General features: G+C 44.8%; 1 protein-coding gene across 4 annotated transcripts in view; it reads right to left on the bottom strand.

Annotated features, from left to right (window-relative positions):
• The window catches only part of LOC142557264 (uncharacterized), a 36793-nt gene that overhangs the window by 7903 nt on the left and 14319 nt on the right, over nt 1-14571 (bottom strand). For 2 of the 4 annotated variants that reach the window (XM_075668979.1, XM_075668985.1), the window contains 2 exons: nt 14148-14234; nt 360-622 (listed from right to left, as the gene is read on the bottom strand). In XM_075668979.1, coding sequence (XP_075525094.1) covers nt 360-622; nt 14148-14234 — 350 coding nt within the window. The remainder of the gene's footprint in view (nt 1-359; nt 623-14147; nt 14235-14571) is intronic. The other 2 variants (XM_075668991.1, XM_075668999.1) reach the window with 1 other exon arrangement.

The raw sequence follows: 14571 nt of genomic DNA, 5'->3' as shown, positions 1-14571 counted from the left end.
AACTCTTGACCACATCTTCCTCAAGGCCTACAGTGCGGAAAGTTGTTTTGGGATGGTTGCATTTGGTCTTCTACTGCTAAATGATCCTATCATGCTGTGCTGTGCCATACAAGATTCAGACCACAGACATAAGTCTCAGGATCAGCTCCAAGTGTGAGATATGATGTAAGTAAAGCGTCTCCTTTCCAACAGAGCTACAGAAGTCAAGAGTGCTTCAGGTCAACTTCTGCATATTCAGCAGGCAAAAACTTCAAAACGTAACTAAGCAAGCCTGCAGCACCATTAGCTCCTATTTTTCATAACCAACAGCCTTTGTTATCGTCATTTTTTAAAACATGCTTGTAGCATGCCCTGCATACCTCCTGCGTCTTGGTTCCGGTGACAGTGCCCGCTCACTCGCAGCAGCTGTTTCTGTTATGGTGGCTGCTGGCTCAGCGCTTGGAGCTTGAGTTGCTGGGGCCAATGCAGGAGGGCGCAAGGAAAGCCTGCGCTCAATCTCTTTCTGGATAGGCACAGGAATGCGAGGGAACAAGGTGGCAAACCACTCCAGCTTGGTGAGCATATGGCGCAGCATGTCGCCGATGCGCAGCGTCTGGCCACCGCCTGCTTTCACATCCAGTTCCTGCAACAGGATCCATATAGCAAGCGCCACCGTTAACGTTGAAGCGTGGCTAGCAACAAATAGGCAAAGACTGGGCAGGCAGAACATCTAGCAACAGAAAGGTTGTCGTATGCACGAGCTGCATGGTGTGTGACTCTCGCCAAGTATTATGCAGCAACATTTTACAGAACAGACTGCATAACAAACTGCTGTCAATAGGAATAAGTGTCAGTGAGAACTTTTCATGCTTGTTTCAACGAGCACAAAGGGATTAATAAAGCTTTGTGTTGAAAATTACACAACAGACAACCCCCCGCCATCCCATCCAGACACCACAGATGCTCAGCACGAAAAACCGCAAAAACAAGCTTGAGAAACTTCGCAGGAAAACACTACTAAAAAGAAAGAACTAAAAGAAAAAAACGTGTCAGGAGAAGTTGTGCCTGTGTTAACTGCTACTTGAGTGATATCATAATTTTGGGTGTTCAAACACCCATGTGGTGACTCAGAATATTTCTTTAACCCCATTCTGCGACTAATAAGGGATGCATCCAAGAGAATAATGCTAAGCATATCATTTATCATTTTAAGCGTGAAGTTCTCCGACTGCAAAATGCAAGGTAAAGAATGTGGTTCACATACCACTTAGGACTTTCAAAGGGACTTGGCACCATGAACTCAAGAAGCAATGTTCCCTGACATAAAGACATTTCTCGTCATACTAAGATGCATATAGTAGTGCGTCATACTAAGATGCACATACTAAGAATGCAGCTACTGCCTAATTCAGCAAAAAGCATAATACTATCGGTTGTTCATGTCTTCAGAGATATACGTTCATCACACCAGGACAAATTTTTCTTCAACTGAAAAGCTTTCCTTCTGAGAAACCCGTGTGGGTTTTCCTTTGTAGCTTTGTGCTACAAAGCAGGTTGATGTCAATTTTTTCCCTTTTCAGCAAAAACTGCTCATTACTAGTTCAAATTCAGAGGGAGAAAATAATGTCTTCATCTGGGTTAACTGGTTTATGTTTGCATGACCTGAGAATATTTACAGGAAAACAGCATAAATTTATCTTGGACAAAAACTTGACGGTGCTACTGATCTGCACTAATGAAGAAAAAAGTATGTGAGCTGTTATTCAAGCAGCAAGTAGTATTAAAAATCCCAATGTCGAAGCACGGCTCAGGAGCAATACACAATTTTTATTGAACCTACTTCAGTTTGCATACCAGTGCGATCAAAAGAGACCACCTAACTAGGAAATGCTTCATCTTATCAATTATATGGGACTCCCACCACTGGAGAGCTATTTGACAGTCGCCAATTTCAAATGTTCACAAATGTATTGGTAACGCGTTTGCTGGCCAATGAGCCACATTCGAAACTGCAATAGTGATGTTTACCCTCTTAAAATGACAGCAAGCCCACGTGCATTTACAAATGAGGGAGCACGGATGAGCCAGAAATGTAGGCAATGCATGGATATGGTGACTAGAAGCGGCAGTGTGATGCGCACCGTGTGCACACGGTGAGAGAGGAGTGCACAAAATGCGATGAAAATTTTGACCACCACTCTCGGGCGCTGTCATTGTCGGGAGCGTGCAGGGTCCCCAGTATGGCGGCCATGCGCACCAGTGTGCAACGTGTTGATGGTCCTGTAGAAGTGCACCGCTTACTGAACGCATTACTTCGTTGTGCAAGCTTCACAGATGCAGGATGTAGCAGCCTTTGAAAGCAGGCACATGTTTTGTATGTGTCTGAAAAATGGGCCCAAATTATGTTCAGCAGAAAAGAAAAAAAAAAAAAACAAGTGTCATCTTTTGAGGTTCGAGGGATGCTTCGTGACAGGAAAAAATCGGCCCATACTATAAATGGAGATGCACAGAACTCACAACTGCTTCATTAGCAAGCATTACTTCGAAGTAGCTAAAATTAATAAAAAAGCCCTTATCGCTACATAATCAATGGTGAAGTTGCGGAAATACTGCACAATCAGTCGGCCGCACCTGACAAAGGATGCCGTCCCATGTTTCCGTATGCGCCGAAATATCATGCAGAAGAGAATGAAAGCTCTGTGAAAAAGAAACTTGTGTAAACCAGTGCTGTTGACTTTCAGAGGTTATTCCACGTTCCACGGTAGCCTATAGTTGCTACGGTATTGTGCTTCTGAGCTCAAGGTCGCGGGTTCAATTCCGGCACGGCGACCATGTTCTGATGGTGACAGAATGCAAAAACACTCTGTACCGTGCATTAGGTGCATATTAAAGAGCCCCAGGTGGTCTAATACGGAGCGCCTGAAACGGCGTGCCTGACATAATTAGCTCATGGTTTTGCCACGTAAGGCCACATATTTTAATTTAAATTACAACATTCCATGTCACAGCTGCTGTTCATGGCAAAAATTAAGAGCACAGCAAAGGCAAGCAACAGTGCGGGTATGCTGACGTTTAATCTGGAAAAGGTTTTGCCATATATATCAAGCATGTACATGACCAATGAAATGAACTGGGCACTATTACAGAACACAGATAAATTAATGCGAGAAAAAAGGATTAACACGCACAGAAGAAAAATAAATGTAAAAAGGCAAAATGAAACAACTGCACCATGCGACAATCACTTAATTAGCATCAACTATGGATGATCATTCTATTTTTGTGGGACAGCTATTTAGAGCTGATTGTGACAACTTCAGTTTGCCTTTTTTTTATATGATACACTTATTTTGCTTGTCAGTTGGGCTGGGTGGTGCAAAACAATATTTGTCACAAAGCATTGCCAAATGCAAGATTGAAGTTATGAAATTCTTTAGTTGTGGATGACGCTATTGCAGTATAGGTTTCAACTAAAACAGCAATAACAGCATTTTACCTACTACTCAGCTTTACTCAATCTGATGCGTACAGTGACAGAAAAAAAGAAAAAGGGGGGGGGGGGGGGGGGCTCCGTGTGTCAGACATTCCTGACGTCAGTCACCAACACATGGCAAATACAATGCGCTTCCGGCTGTCATTACACTGCTTCTCGCCCTTTTCACATGCATATGCAAGGCTTGGCGAATGGATGAAAGTATGTATGTGTTAACGCATGTGAAAATTATAAACGTTCAAAAAAAAAAAAAGAAAAAAAAAGTCGGAAAGGTGGCCCCTGCATTCAGCTGTAGCTGTGCCTACACATGTGCACCGCTGCATTGGGTGAACGCGCTCCGTGTGCACACAGCGGCCCCTAATTGAGATATGCATGTTTCATTGCCATTTTGAGCAGTTCAGTTCCTTGCTCCAGCTCATCACACTGCCCCTTCTAGCCACCATAGCATGGACCACGAGCCCGTAAGAAGGTGGCCAACCTGAACCAAAAATCATTTTATATTTTGTTTCGGATCTTAAAAAAAAAAAAAAAAAGAAAAGAAAAATTGAACTGTTATGGGGCAGTTCCGGTTCTTGCAAAAATATTTTATTGTTTCCAGTTCGATACTACGGTAGAGTCACTTCGGAAATGCAAGTTTACATGAGCCTGTCAACACAAGCACAATTCCTCAAAGGTAAAAAAAGAAAAAAATCCTGCAGCAAGATGGTCTAACAAACATTTAAACAAACACTTTGAAATCCAGGACTACGTAGCACCAAGCCACACACCTCAGTCTATTGATAATGGATGCCTAACCTTCCATAGTTTACCAATTATTCCACACATGCATAAAGCAGACACTATAAGCACTGTGACAAGTATGCTTCTAATTCATATTAAAATTCTTGAATAGAACAGAAATGAGTTCAGTATCAGAGGCTTCATAGCAGTGGCATAGCCCAGCAAAGCAGTTCAGCTACCATCGAAAGCTGAGCTCAAATGTAATTCCGAACTTTGCGAGGGAATCAAAGAATAGCAATCCTCGTGCATACGCATCCTTTCTGGTTACAATTTCAAAATGCAAGCCCATGGGCCAACCTAGCAGAACTTGCAAAAACCTGCAACAACAACACCACTGGCTACCACAGGATGCATAAAACCCTTCCTTCTTCAATATAAACATGCACCCTCTCCCTTGGCAAGCAGACATTGCTTAGTGGCCTGGCCAACTGTTCCAAAAACCTGTTCTCCCAACTCTCTCCAGCTGCCTTCCATCATATCCCTTATTGGCAAGCCTCGCTAAAGAAATGCCGCACTGCTGTGTTGCCTCCCATCAGGTGTACTTGCCCGATTTCGAGCGCAAGGCACGTGTGGGTGTGCGGGCGCAGCCAGCCCGGAACCACTGAAAAAAGAGGCAGAGGCACATCAAGAGCAGCAGCTACACTCGCCGTAAAGGGGGAGTGTTACTTTTGCTGCAGGGCTGCCTTGCTTGGCCGGCACAACCACCGCCATCCGGGTGGACTTGCCTCCATTTCAGCTCGTTCAGGAGGGCGCGCTTGCCATGGCCAAGCCTAAAGAAGCCTATGCGTGCAACATCGCCACTGCTGTTGCTGCTGCTGCTGATCGGGCTGGGCAAACACCACCATATAGGCCTTGTAAATTGCCTATTTTGACTCATGAATGCTGCAAGCTGTGAGAATCAAGAACAAAAAAGTACCTAGCAATTTTCAAGATTTGCCTGCTCACAGAGTTTATTAATATGATGTGCAGTAACATTTTACAAATGTTGGTGGCTAAAAGACCTGCAGAAAAAGTGCAGGCTTTACATAAATCAATATTTAGGCCTTCTATATTCAAGAAATAGAAACCCACTTCTACCTAGCTCAGGTATACAAGGTGTGTTCAAGAAGTATCGAACCTTCTTCTTTACCACGTAAATCAATGAAGGGCAGGAGGCTTCCTTCAATGGATATGGAGTGGACATTCATATGCATGCGAAAATTTTTTTCCACCCACAGAAAGCGTCAGTTGCCCGCAGTTGGCCTGTGAGTGAGAATGTGTAGTGAGCGCTTGTCGTAACATGAGCAGCGACATTGCATCAAATTTTGGCAAAGGCTTGGCAATGCCCAAGCGAAAGCCATTCACAAGCTTTAACAGGCTTTCGGGGACAATGCCATGAGCACCCCACGAATAAAGAAACGGTACAACTGTTTCAAAAATTGCCACACATCAGTGGACGGTGAACTGCGTTCAGGAAGACCCTCAACAAGCCGAAATGAAAATCTCATTCAGCAAGTTCGGACTTTGGTCATGGAGGACTGTCACATCACAGTCTAAGAATTTCCAAGCAAGATAGGGATAAGTATTGGATCAGTGCATTCAATGTTGACCAATGATTTGGGCATGATTAGAATCTCCCCGAAACTTATACTGAAACTGCTAACAATGGGGCAGAAGCAATTCCATCTGGAAATTGCACAGGACCTGCTGTACAACGCATACAGTAAGCGTAACTTTCTGGACACCGTGAGCACAGGTGATGAGTCATGGGCTTATGGGTACGACCCAGAAACCAAGATGCAGTCGTCGCAGTGGAAACATCCGACACCCCTGAGGCCAAACAAAGCATGATGGATCCACAGCAATGTCAAGGTCATGTTGACCATTTTCTTCAACTCCCATGGGGTGGTGCATCATGAACACGCACCAAAAGGCCAAACCATCACAAAGGAATACTACCAGGAGGTCCTCTGTTGCCTTCGTGATTCTGTGCGGTGCAAACGACTGGATCTTTGGGCAGCAAAAACTTGGCAGCTCTATCATGACAACGCACCTGCCCATTCTGTGCATCTGATTCAAGCTTTCTTCACCAAACACAACATTCTTGTGGTTCACGATGGAAAAAAGCGCTACTAAAACGGAGACTTAGCAAGACCAACACACCCAACTGACAGCTATTCCTGTGGTTCATCAGGCTCCCTACTCCCCCAACATGGCTCCGTGCGACTTTTTGCTATTTCCCAAGCTGGAAATGCCACTGAAAGGAACCTGATTTCAGTCAAGAGAAGACATCATGCGGAATGCAACGACCCGGCTGATCACCATTCTAAAAGACGCATTCCAGAAGTATTTCCAAACAATGGCGGGAAAGCTGGTAGAAGTGTGTGCGTTACCAAGAGGACTACTTTGAAGGGGATTAGTATCTCCTAATCAATGAATGTATTTCTGCTGAACAAAGGTTTGATACTTGTTGAACACACCTCATATACTGTAGAATACTGTACACATAAAATAGCGGAACTGTCATATTGAAATTGCCATTCAAAAGAGCATGGGTTCAATATGCCTGTGCTTAAAGGGGCTCCGAAACACTTTAAACATGGAACGGCTTCACTATTAAAGGGCGTCGTCTCATGAATCTCGTGGCAAAAACGCTTTTCGAATCCCTCAAGCAGTGTAGCTCACTGATACGCGGCATTCGCTCTTTTTGTCTCCGCTAGCATGCTGGAAACTACACAGGGGGGAAGCCCAAGGGGGCAAAGCCCTGCCCAAAAGTTGAGTGCCTTGGCAGCAAATGGGCTTGTCGTGGCACCCTGTAGTGGCCGCAGTAGACTAGGCTATGCAGCACACTACTGCCATCTCGAAGGCCATGTGCGTAACGCTTAAATGTCATGCATAGACCAGCAGTGCCAAGATTACACTATTTTTGTGTCTTTTTGAGATTGCAGAAACACTATATAGGTATATGTTTCATTTCTTCAACTAAATATTAGCAATTATGCATTAGTGAGAACCTTCTCGCAATCACAAAATCAGCCAATAGCTGCTGGCGGGTCCAGCTGCTTGCGATGACACTTTGGAAGCGAGAGCAAGCGATTTTTCACTGTTTTCGACACAAGATTGTGAATTCCCTGCTGCATGCAGTGCAATATCTGGCTCGCATGCTTACAGAAGCCCCGTGTACAAATTAACAATGTTTTCTTACTATGTTCAAGAAGTGTTTCAGGGCCCCTTTGAACCTCACATGCCAGACCATTAATACTGAATGTTTATAACAAATGTGTCATGTATCAAGAGGCAGGTTTTCCTGGGACATGTGTACCACAATCACTCCTCATGCAGAGGCGCTAGCTTCAATATTAAGTTGCGTGATAGGCAGTCACACTCTCACAGAGCCCATGGAAGTGAATGGCCTAAATTGAAGAAAAAAACTAAATAATTTGTAACAGATAGAAACTAAAGCAGAGAAGAGAAAAAATACAAACACACAACTAACTCCAGCTTATGAGTGGTGCCAATTAAAAGACTTCTCTTTATGCATTGGCATGCATAAATCATATCAAATCAATTTTTATTCTCCAGTTTACAACAGAAGCCAAATGCCAGTGTGCCGCCTTGTGGACAGTTCAATAGGCACGCAAAACATGCTGCATGCATGAATTCCATTTACAATGTTCCACTTAATAAAGTTAGTTTTCCCACCAAAAACTTTGCCCACTTTGAACACGTTAACCATTTAGCTTCCCAAATGTGTCACTACTATCACTAGCAATGATAAAACATGATGCAGACATTACAAAAAGTTCTTGAAAGTATGGTTCATGCACAATTCTACACCAGTGCACCACTTCATGCACCAGTAAACTGTACAAGTTCTATACAATCTGGCTACATCTTTTTCTTGAGTCCACCCTTACAACAAGCTTAAGCTAAAGTTTTATTATTTCGTCTCTCGGTGCAATTTCAAGAAAAAATTTCATTCTCCGTGAATCGCCATGGGTTGATGCCTCCCAACTCCGCACTACAAAACACTTTTTGTTACCCAAGCCAGGGCTCATGACGAAGCAGTCAAATGGGCAAAAATGTAAACTATACAAGAATGCAGCAGCCAACTGGCATGCCACAGCAGCACGGATAAACGGGTAACTGCCTGCAATGTGACAGGTTTCCCATATCCACAATGTCTGCACCGCCACTACAGGTGCTTCTTCTGGCACTAATTTCCACAGCACAGCACAGGGTGCCCTTACACATGCCACATAGGCACAGGGTAAGAGATTAACTAGCCTTATTATTTATAGACTAGTGCCACAATGGTACTGGATGTAATTAAATGATATACAGTAAAATCTTGTTAAGCCGTACTTGCTTAAATAGTAGTTTCATTTTAAAAGTAGTAAAGCCAAATCCCCGACTTAGTGGCCATCGAACATAATGTGTTTTGTATCCGCATAAACCGTACCAGGTAATTGTGTACGTTTCAGTTAACACGTAGTGTTTCCACTTTTCGTCACGCAAGCACGGCGGTGTGTCGTCTTCATCGGGTGACCCGGCAGAACAACAAGCCTCAGAGATCTGAACAACGGCCTCAAAGCACCCTGTGCATTTGCGCGTGAAGCCACATCAACATAATTTCGACGCCGTCCCAGAGACAGGGTTGCCAGATTTTGCTACGTTGCGCCAAATTGGCTACATTTTTAGGCTGTTGGCGGGAAAAAAAATGCCTTGGCTACTTGGCTACTTTTGAAATAGCTTGACTATTGTAAAAATTGGATAGAAACTTGTGTAGCTCATATTATGCCACAACATTAGCAAATATTTAGGCCAACGCACGACCACAGCACTTCAAATCTTTTCAAGCTGGTCCATCATCATCGTCAATCTGATTCGGGTGCTTTCATTTCATGCAAAGGATTTCACACTAGTGACGTCACAGCGTGTTCCATCTTCGCATTGATGTTTCGCATGAGGCCTGCTACACATTGGACTTCTTCGATTTTTGGAGTTCTGGCAGCCCGTTGGCAGCCAGACGGCAGCCAGGTAGTTCCGGTCCCGATAGGAAGTCACGTGAGCTGGGATCCTAGGACAACCCGAAGCTGCCTGAAGTTTGCAAAATCGAACACTCGGACAGCTGGCCACGGGATAAGCGTAAACATGCTACCAGCATGGCAGCAGCCAGTGTGGCGGTGCACTCTCGGCGTAGTTGGTCCATTTGCACGTTGCCAGCTTGAAAATATACAGCTGTATTCGGGAATACGATCACTTTTGCAAGATTCCATGCGACTGGGCATCTCACTTTGCACAGCGTAACAAACGTCCTGCGACGCGTCCGATGCCAAGACGCACAATCGCACGTAAATAATCGCAAAAGCGATCGCTCGAGGATGCCTCGAGCTTTGACATTCCTCCAGAAATTATTGCCAAGATGAACTCAAACATTTACACCTGACCTGCAGCTGTGATTCTGATTTGTGATAATATTCTAGTCCTATTGCTGATCAAAGCACTGTTAGCTGTAGTCATTTATACACGCTTCATAATATTTTTTTTGTATGTTCGTACATTTACTAAAAGCAGCTTGAAGCGTTGGCAATGATAACGTCTTCAGAGTTACACAATAAATGAAAATGCAACGTTTTTCCATAACGTGGCTACTTCTTTGGCTACATTTATGCATCTGGCCAAAATCGGCTACTTTTCTGGTTACTTTCCAAGATTTTTTGGCTACTTTTCACATTTTGGACCTGGCAACCATGCCCAGAGAGCGTTGTGACGTCTTGCAAGCGAGGACCGGCGTCATGCTGAAGCTCGGATAAAAAAATACGCCGGGTGCTCAGCATAGAAGAAAATTTAGACATCGTTTGTGCTGTCGAACATGACACAAAGTCGGCGCTGGCACGTGACATGGGTCTGCTGCTGACTACGGTGTGTGGCATTTGGGATGTGAAGAAGTTGCTCGGCAGTGATGCTGCGACCGTGAAGAGATATCGGCTGCGAGGTTTGACATTTCGCCATCGTTACCTCTGTTTTGCCAAAGTGTCGCCTAGCGACAGTGATAAGGATGACACGGAAAGCGATAGCACGGGCAATTCAAGCCCAACAGTGGCAGAAGCTGCACAAATGGAATCGTTGCGACGAGAACAGCACCCCGCAATGAAAAGGTGCCCCATGACTTCCGCAACGCTACCGCGCCCGTGCACGGAGAATATGCAACGCCAACGAGGATTCTGCAATGCGAGTGTTTGCCGAGAAGAGGGGGCTGGTTGAAAAGCTGGCTCGCAGCTTCAGTAAGTTTGAGGCCACTGTCATCGCTGCTAGGCCGCCGCGGCATCAAATGAAAATACCACTTTTGTCGCGCAAAGTAAATAAATACTGCATGTTTTTTCCCCTTTCATCACACTCTCTCAGAGTTTCGTTTTTGACAGGTAAGTGGGCGACCTCATGCTATTTCGGCTAAGCAGTACTACCGTTTGGTACGTACTTTTTCCGAGCTCCGGCCAACTACGGTTTAACAAGGTTTCACTGTAACAATTAAGCCTAACCAATAAATTTTCTATATTACAATATGCAGTGCAATATCATGTAACAATTGTAAACAACTTCCTCACAAATATTCATCTTTCACTGAAATTTCTAAAAGAATACAAAAGAAAAGTCTAACAAGTTAACAAACATGGAGCTTTCGGAAAAGTTCTATTTGTAATGTAATTTCTGTCACTGCTAAAAATTAAACCCCAGCTTCTTGTGTCCTCACTAATAATATGATAAACCCACAGTGAAAGTTTACAGTAGAATCTCAGTGATACATCGTGGCTGACATAAATTTCAGGATACGGAGTTGTAAAATTCGAAATTTTAATTAAACATTTTCTTTAATGTTCAGAATTTTAGGCAACATGGAAGCTCTTCCGCACCATTCTTGAAGATATGAATCGAAGAGCCATGACCACCAGCAGTAACATGCGAGAGGAAGCCACAACATGTGGTTGGCCAGTACTTTCATTGTTTTCGAGGCACTTTGAATGACTCAACTGTGCTGTTATTCATAGGTGCTTTCACCATATGACCCAGCAAATGGGCCAGTCTGTCAGTTTGGTTTGCATTCATACCATATTACTCCCTATGACCCTGTGCACCCATGCATCACCAATGAAATGACCGACATTCATGCTATCTGCATTCTGTGAATATAAAGCTGCAAAATCCTCCTCACTGTTGCGCAAGTGTGGATGGGTTTGTGCATAAGGCTACGGTCATGCTCATAAGTATCAAGCCACAAAAGTTGATGACCAGTGCAGCATCGATAAAAAGCAATACATGGCACCTGGAACGCTACTGAATGTAGCAATTCTAGGGTCAGCCGTGATGTCCAAGAACATTTTGGAAAGGGGATCCATCCACTTTAACAGCTTCCAGGATTATTTGATAGGTGAGTGCACACTGCAATTTTGCGATCTGTCTCATTTGATCTTGCTGACACAATCTCCATGCACAATGCCACAAATATTGTGACCATGGACAAATTTCTGCTATGCCAGCTTTTTGAGTGCTGTTTGGCCACTAAAGCTGTAACAAGACAATTTGCCTGACTCGGCTACATATGGTACTGCATTTACTTGCATAATGAATGCACTCATGTAATGAACACAGCACCCACTTTTCCTATCAAGAAGTGTGCTTCTTGTTCTGGCATAATGATTGCACCGTGAACTTGCTGCCGTGAAGTAGGAGCCATACGGTACGATTCAGCGTCTGATATGGCATTCGGCAAGTGCGATTGTGTCCGACGCTGTGTCAGATGCCAAATCGTACCATGTCTCCTACTTTTATTGCGAGAGAAATTATATGGACGCTCCAGGCACCTGTTTGCCGTTGTTGTCACATTGTGTAGGTGTGAGTGAAAGCATGCGAGGGAGGTTGATGATCACAGCTCAATCTCACGCACTGTCTTGTCGTGCAAAAGGCCCCCCAAGGGGGTAGAAAAGGGGACAGACGGCGGCATTGTATTCTGGCAGTAACTGTGTATTGCACAACTGTGCCCGAGGGGTAACGACGATCGTGGCTCAATGTCCCACATACAAGGGAAGAAAGTGGGAAGGAAACATGCAGTCTTTAGTCATGCACATGGCGCCAGGGGGAGGGGAGGGAGGCATTCATGGTGGCTCATACCTTTGTGCGTGCTGCGTTTTTGCCGCTCAGTTTGTGTTAAAGCGAATGTTTGCAAGTTGTACTGAGTGCAGCGCCACTTTTTGCACCATGATGTGACCTATGTTCCAGACGAGTCGGTAGCCACACCAACTCCTCTAACCACCACACATCTCGGATGCATCTCGTTAGGCCTATGGGTGCCGGAATCTCTGAACTATCTCACAAATTTGACGCACTATGCTCTTATAACTAAAGCTTCAGGTGAGTTTAGAGAAAGCGAAAGCTCATTTCAACAGTTCCTGGCGATCAATGCGAGTGAGAGCGTAGCCATCACGAGAATTCATGCTGAAGCGGGAGCCATAGGTGCTGCCCATGGCTGATCCTGGCCCGCAAAATGATCCTGGCCCGCACGCAGTGCTTGCTCAGACAGCCAATCGAGGCTCTTGTGCTCTCGTCGTGCAAGATGGCGAAAGTGCGAGTTGTCTCGCTGCTTTTCTGGTTCATTTTGTGCGTGCCTTGTGGACCTTCTCCCACAGTGAAGCAGCAGAATGAAGTGGCAGAATTCGTGAATTTTATCGTGAAGCTCGAAATCATAAATTGGGTCGAACGCGGTGAGAATTTAGATGTCCCCGCAGCGTGCAAGATTCCGAGGAACACTCGCAGCACGATCTTGAAGAATACGGGGGAGATTAAAGCTAAAGCGGCCAAACTCGCGACGCGGTGCACATGGCGCCCGACGCGTACAAGTGGTTCATCCGAAATTGCTTCAGCCGTGCCGGCTTGCGTGTGCTCGGTGATGATTGTGAATTCTGACGAATGCAGCGAAGCAGTTGCCGGTGTTGCAGAAGTTTGGAGCGAGCTGTCAGAATTTCCGGAAGCTGCCGCCGAATCAACGGTGGACGAGTTTGTGAGTGCACATGATAGTGTTGTGACCACGGGAGAGCCCGAAAACGAAGACTACATTGCCGACATCGTACCGAGCACAAGTGAAAGTGGGCACAATGAGGAAAGCAACGACAGCCCTTTGCCCATATCCTCCAAAGTAATTGGTGTGCTCGCACTAGTCCGGTGCTTCTGCGCGAAAGCGGAAAATTGTGGCCTCAGCTGCTCTGACTCCTTAGACAATGTGCGTGCGTCACAGGCAGCGAAATTGTCCAAGCAGAAGAAAATACAGGACTTTTCATGGGAAACTAAGCTAGTTTCATCAATAAAGCGATATTATATATGGTATGTGCTTTTATGACATCCAGTTATTTAGCAGGCTTATATCGAGTTATGCTCTATACTGAACTGATAGACGTTTTTTTGTGAGTTCGATATAGCTGGGTTCGACTGTAGTGGCAAATTTTCCTCAGTGACGCGCTGCTCGACACCCTACTGGCTAATGCCGACTTTTTCGTATGACCAGAAAGTGGCTCACTGTGGCCCGCTGCTGTCGGCTCAGTGCCATGGGTGCCATTAGGCCCAGCCCGCTTCACTTCGGAGAAGCCAAGGTGAATGGCGCGTAAAAGATTGCAAAATGCGTCTTTTTCAGGACGCTTTATCTTCTCATCTAATCTATTCACACAAAAAAGAAGGTAGGCTGCTATCAACGGCATTCAGGCTAAGAAACGCACGACGCGGTTCAGCTGTTGCATATGCAGTGTAGCAGCCACTGGATGTTAGCTTCAATTTGAACTTGCCTCATACCGCAGCTCCTGCTTGTGCTAGAGGTTTGACAGTGGTTGTCATGTAAGATAAAATTAAGACACCAGTTAATTCAATTTACCATAATTTCATGTGAAAGACGAATTGCAGCCGATGTTTGTGTTGACACTGATGACACAATCAGGCACCCAGCATGGCCAGGAGCTGGCTGTAACAGCAGAAATATAGTTTGAACCTATTTTCTCCCCCAACAGCAAATTCTTGCCGTTGTGTGGGGAAACTGCCATTTGTTGGAAGCAAGCATCTATAAAACAGCAAACAGCGAGGCACTGTGCTGATAATGTGTTTGTACCATTACTGGAAATCCGCCTTTTTTTAATTTTCAGCTTTACAGTATTTTTGCACTTACCTCTGGGTTTGAAAAATCAAACACTAGACAGATATATGTGTGAAGTTCCCCCATTTCACAACATACCCTAGTCTTAATTTTAGATAGACCGGACTTCAGATATAGGGACCTTTCTCACTGGATCGTTACAGTCCCC

Source organism: Dermacentor variabilis, chromosome 1 (assembly GCF_050947875.1).
Source record: "Dermacentor variabilis isolate Ectoservices chromosome 1, ASM5094787v1, whole genome shotgun sequence".
Lineage (NCBI taxonomy): Eukaryota > Metazoa > Arthropoda > Arachnida > Ixodida > Ixodidae > Dermacentor > Dermacentor variabilis.
Note: the sequence above shows the minus strand (reverse complement) of the source record. Positions and strands in the feature narration are given on the sequence as shown.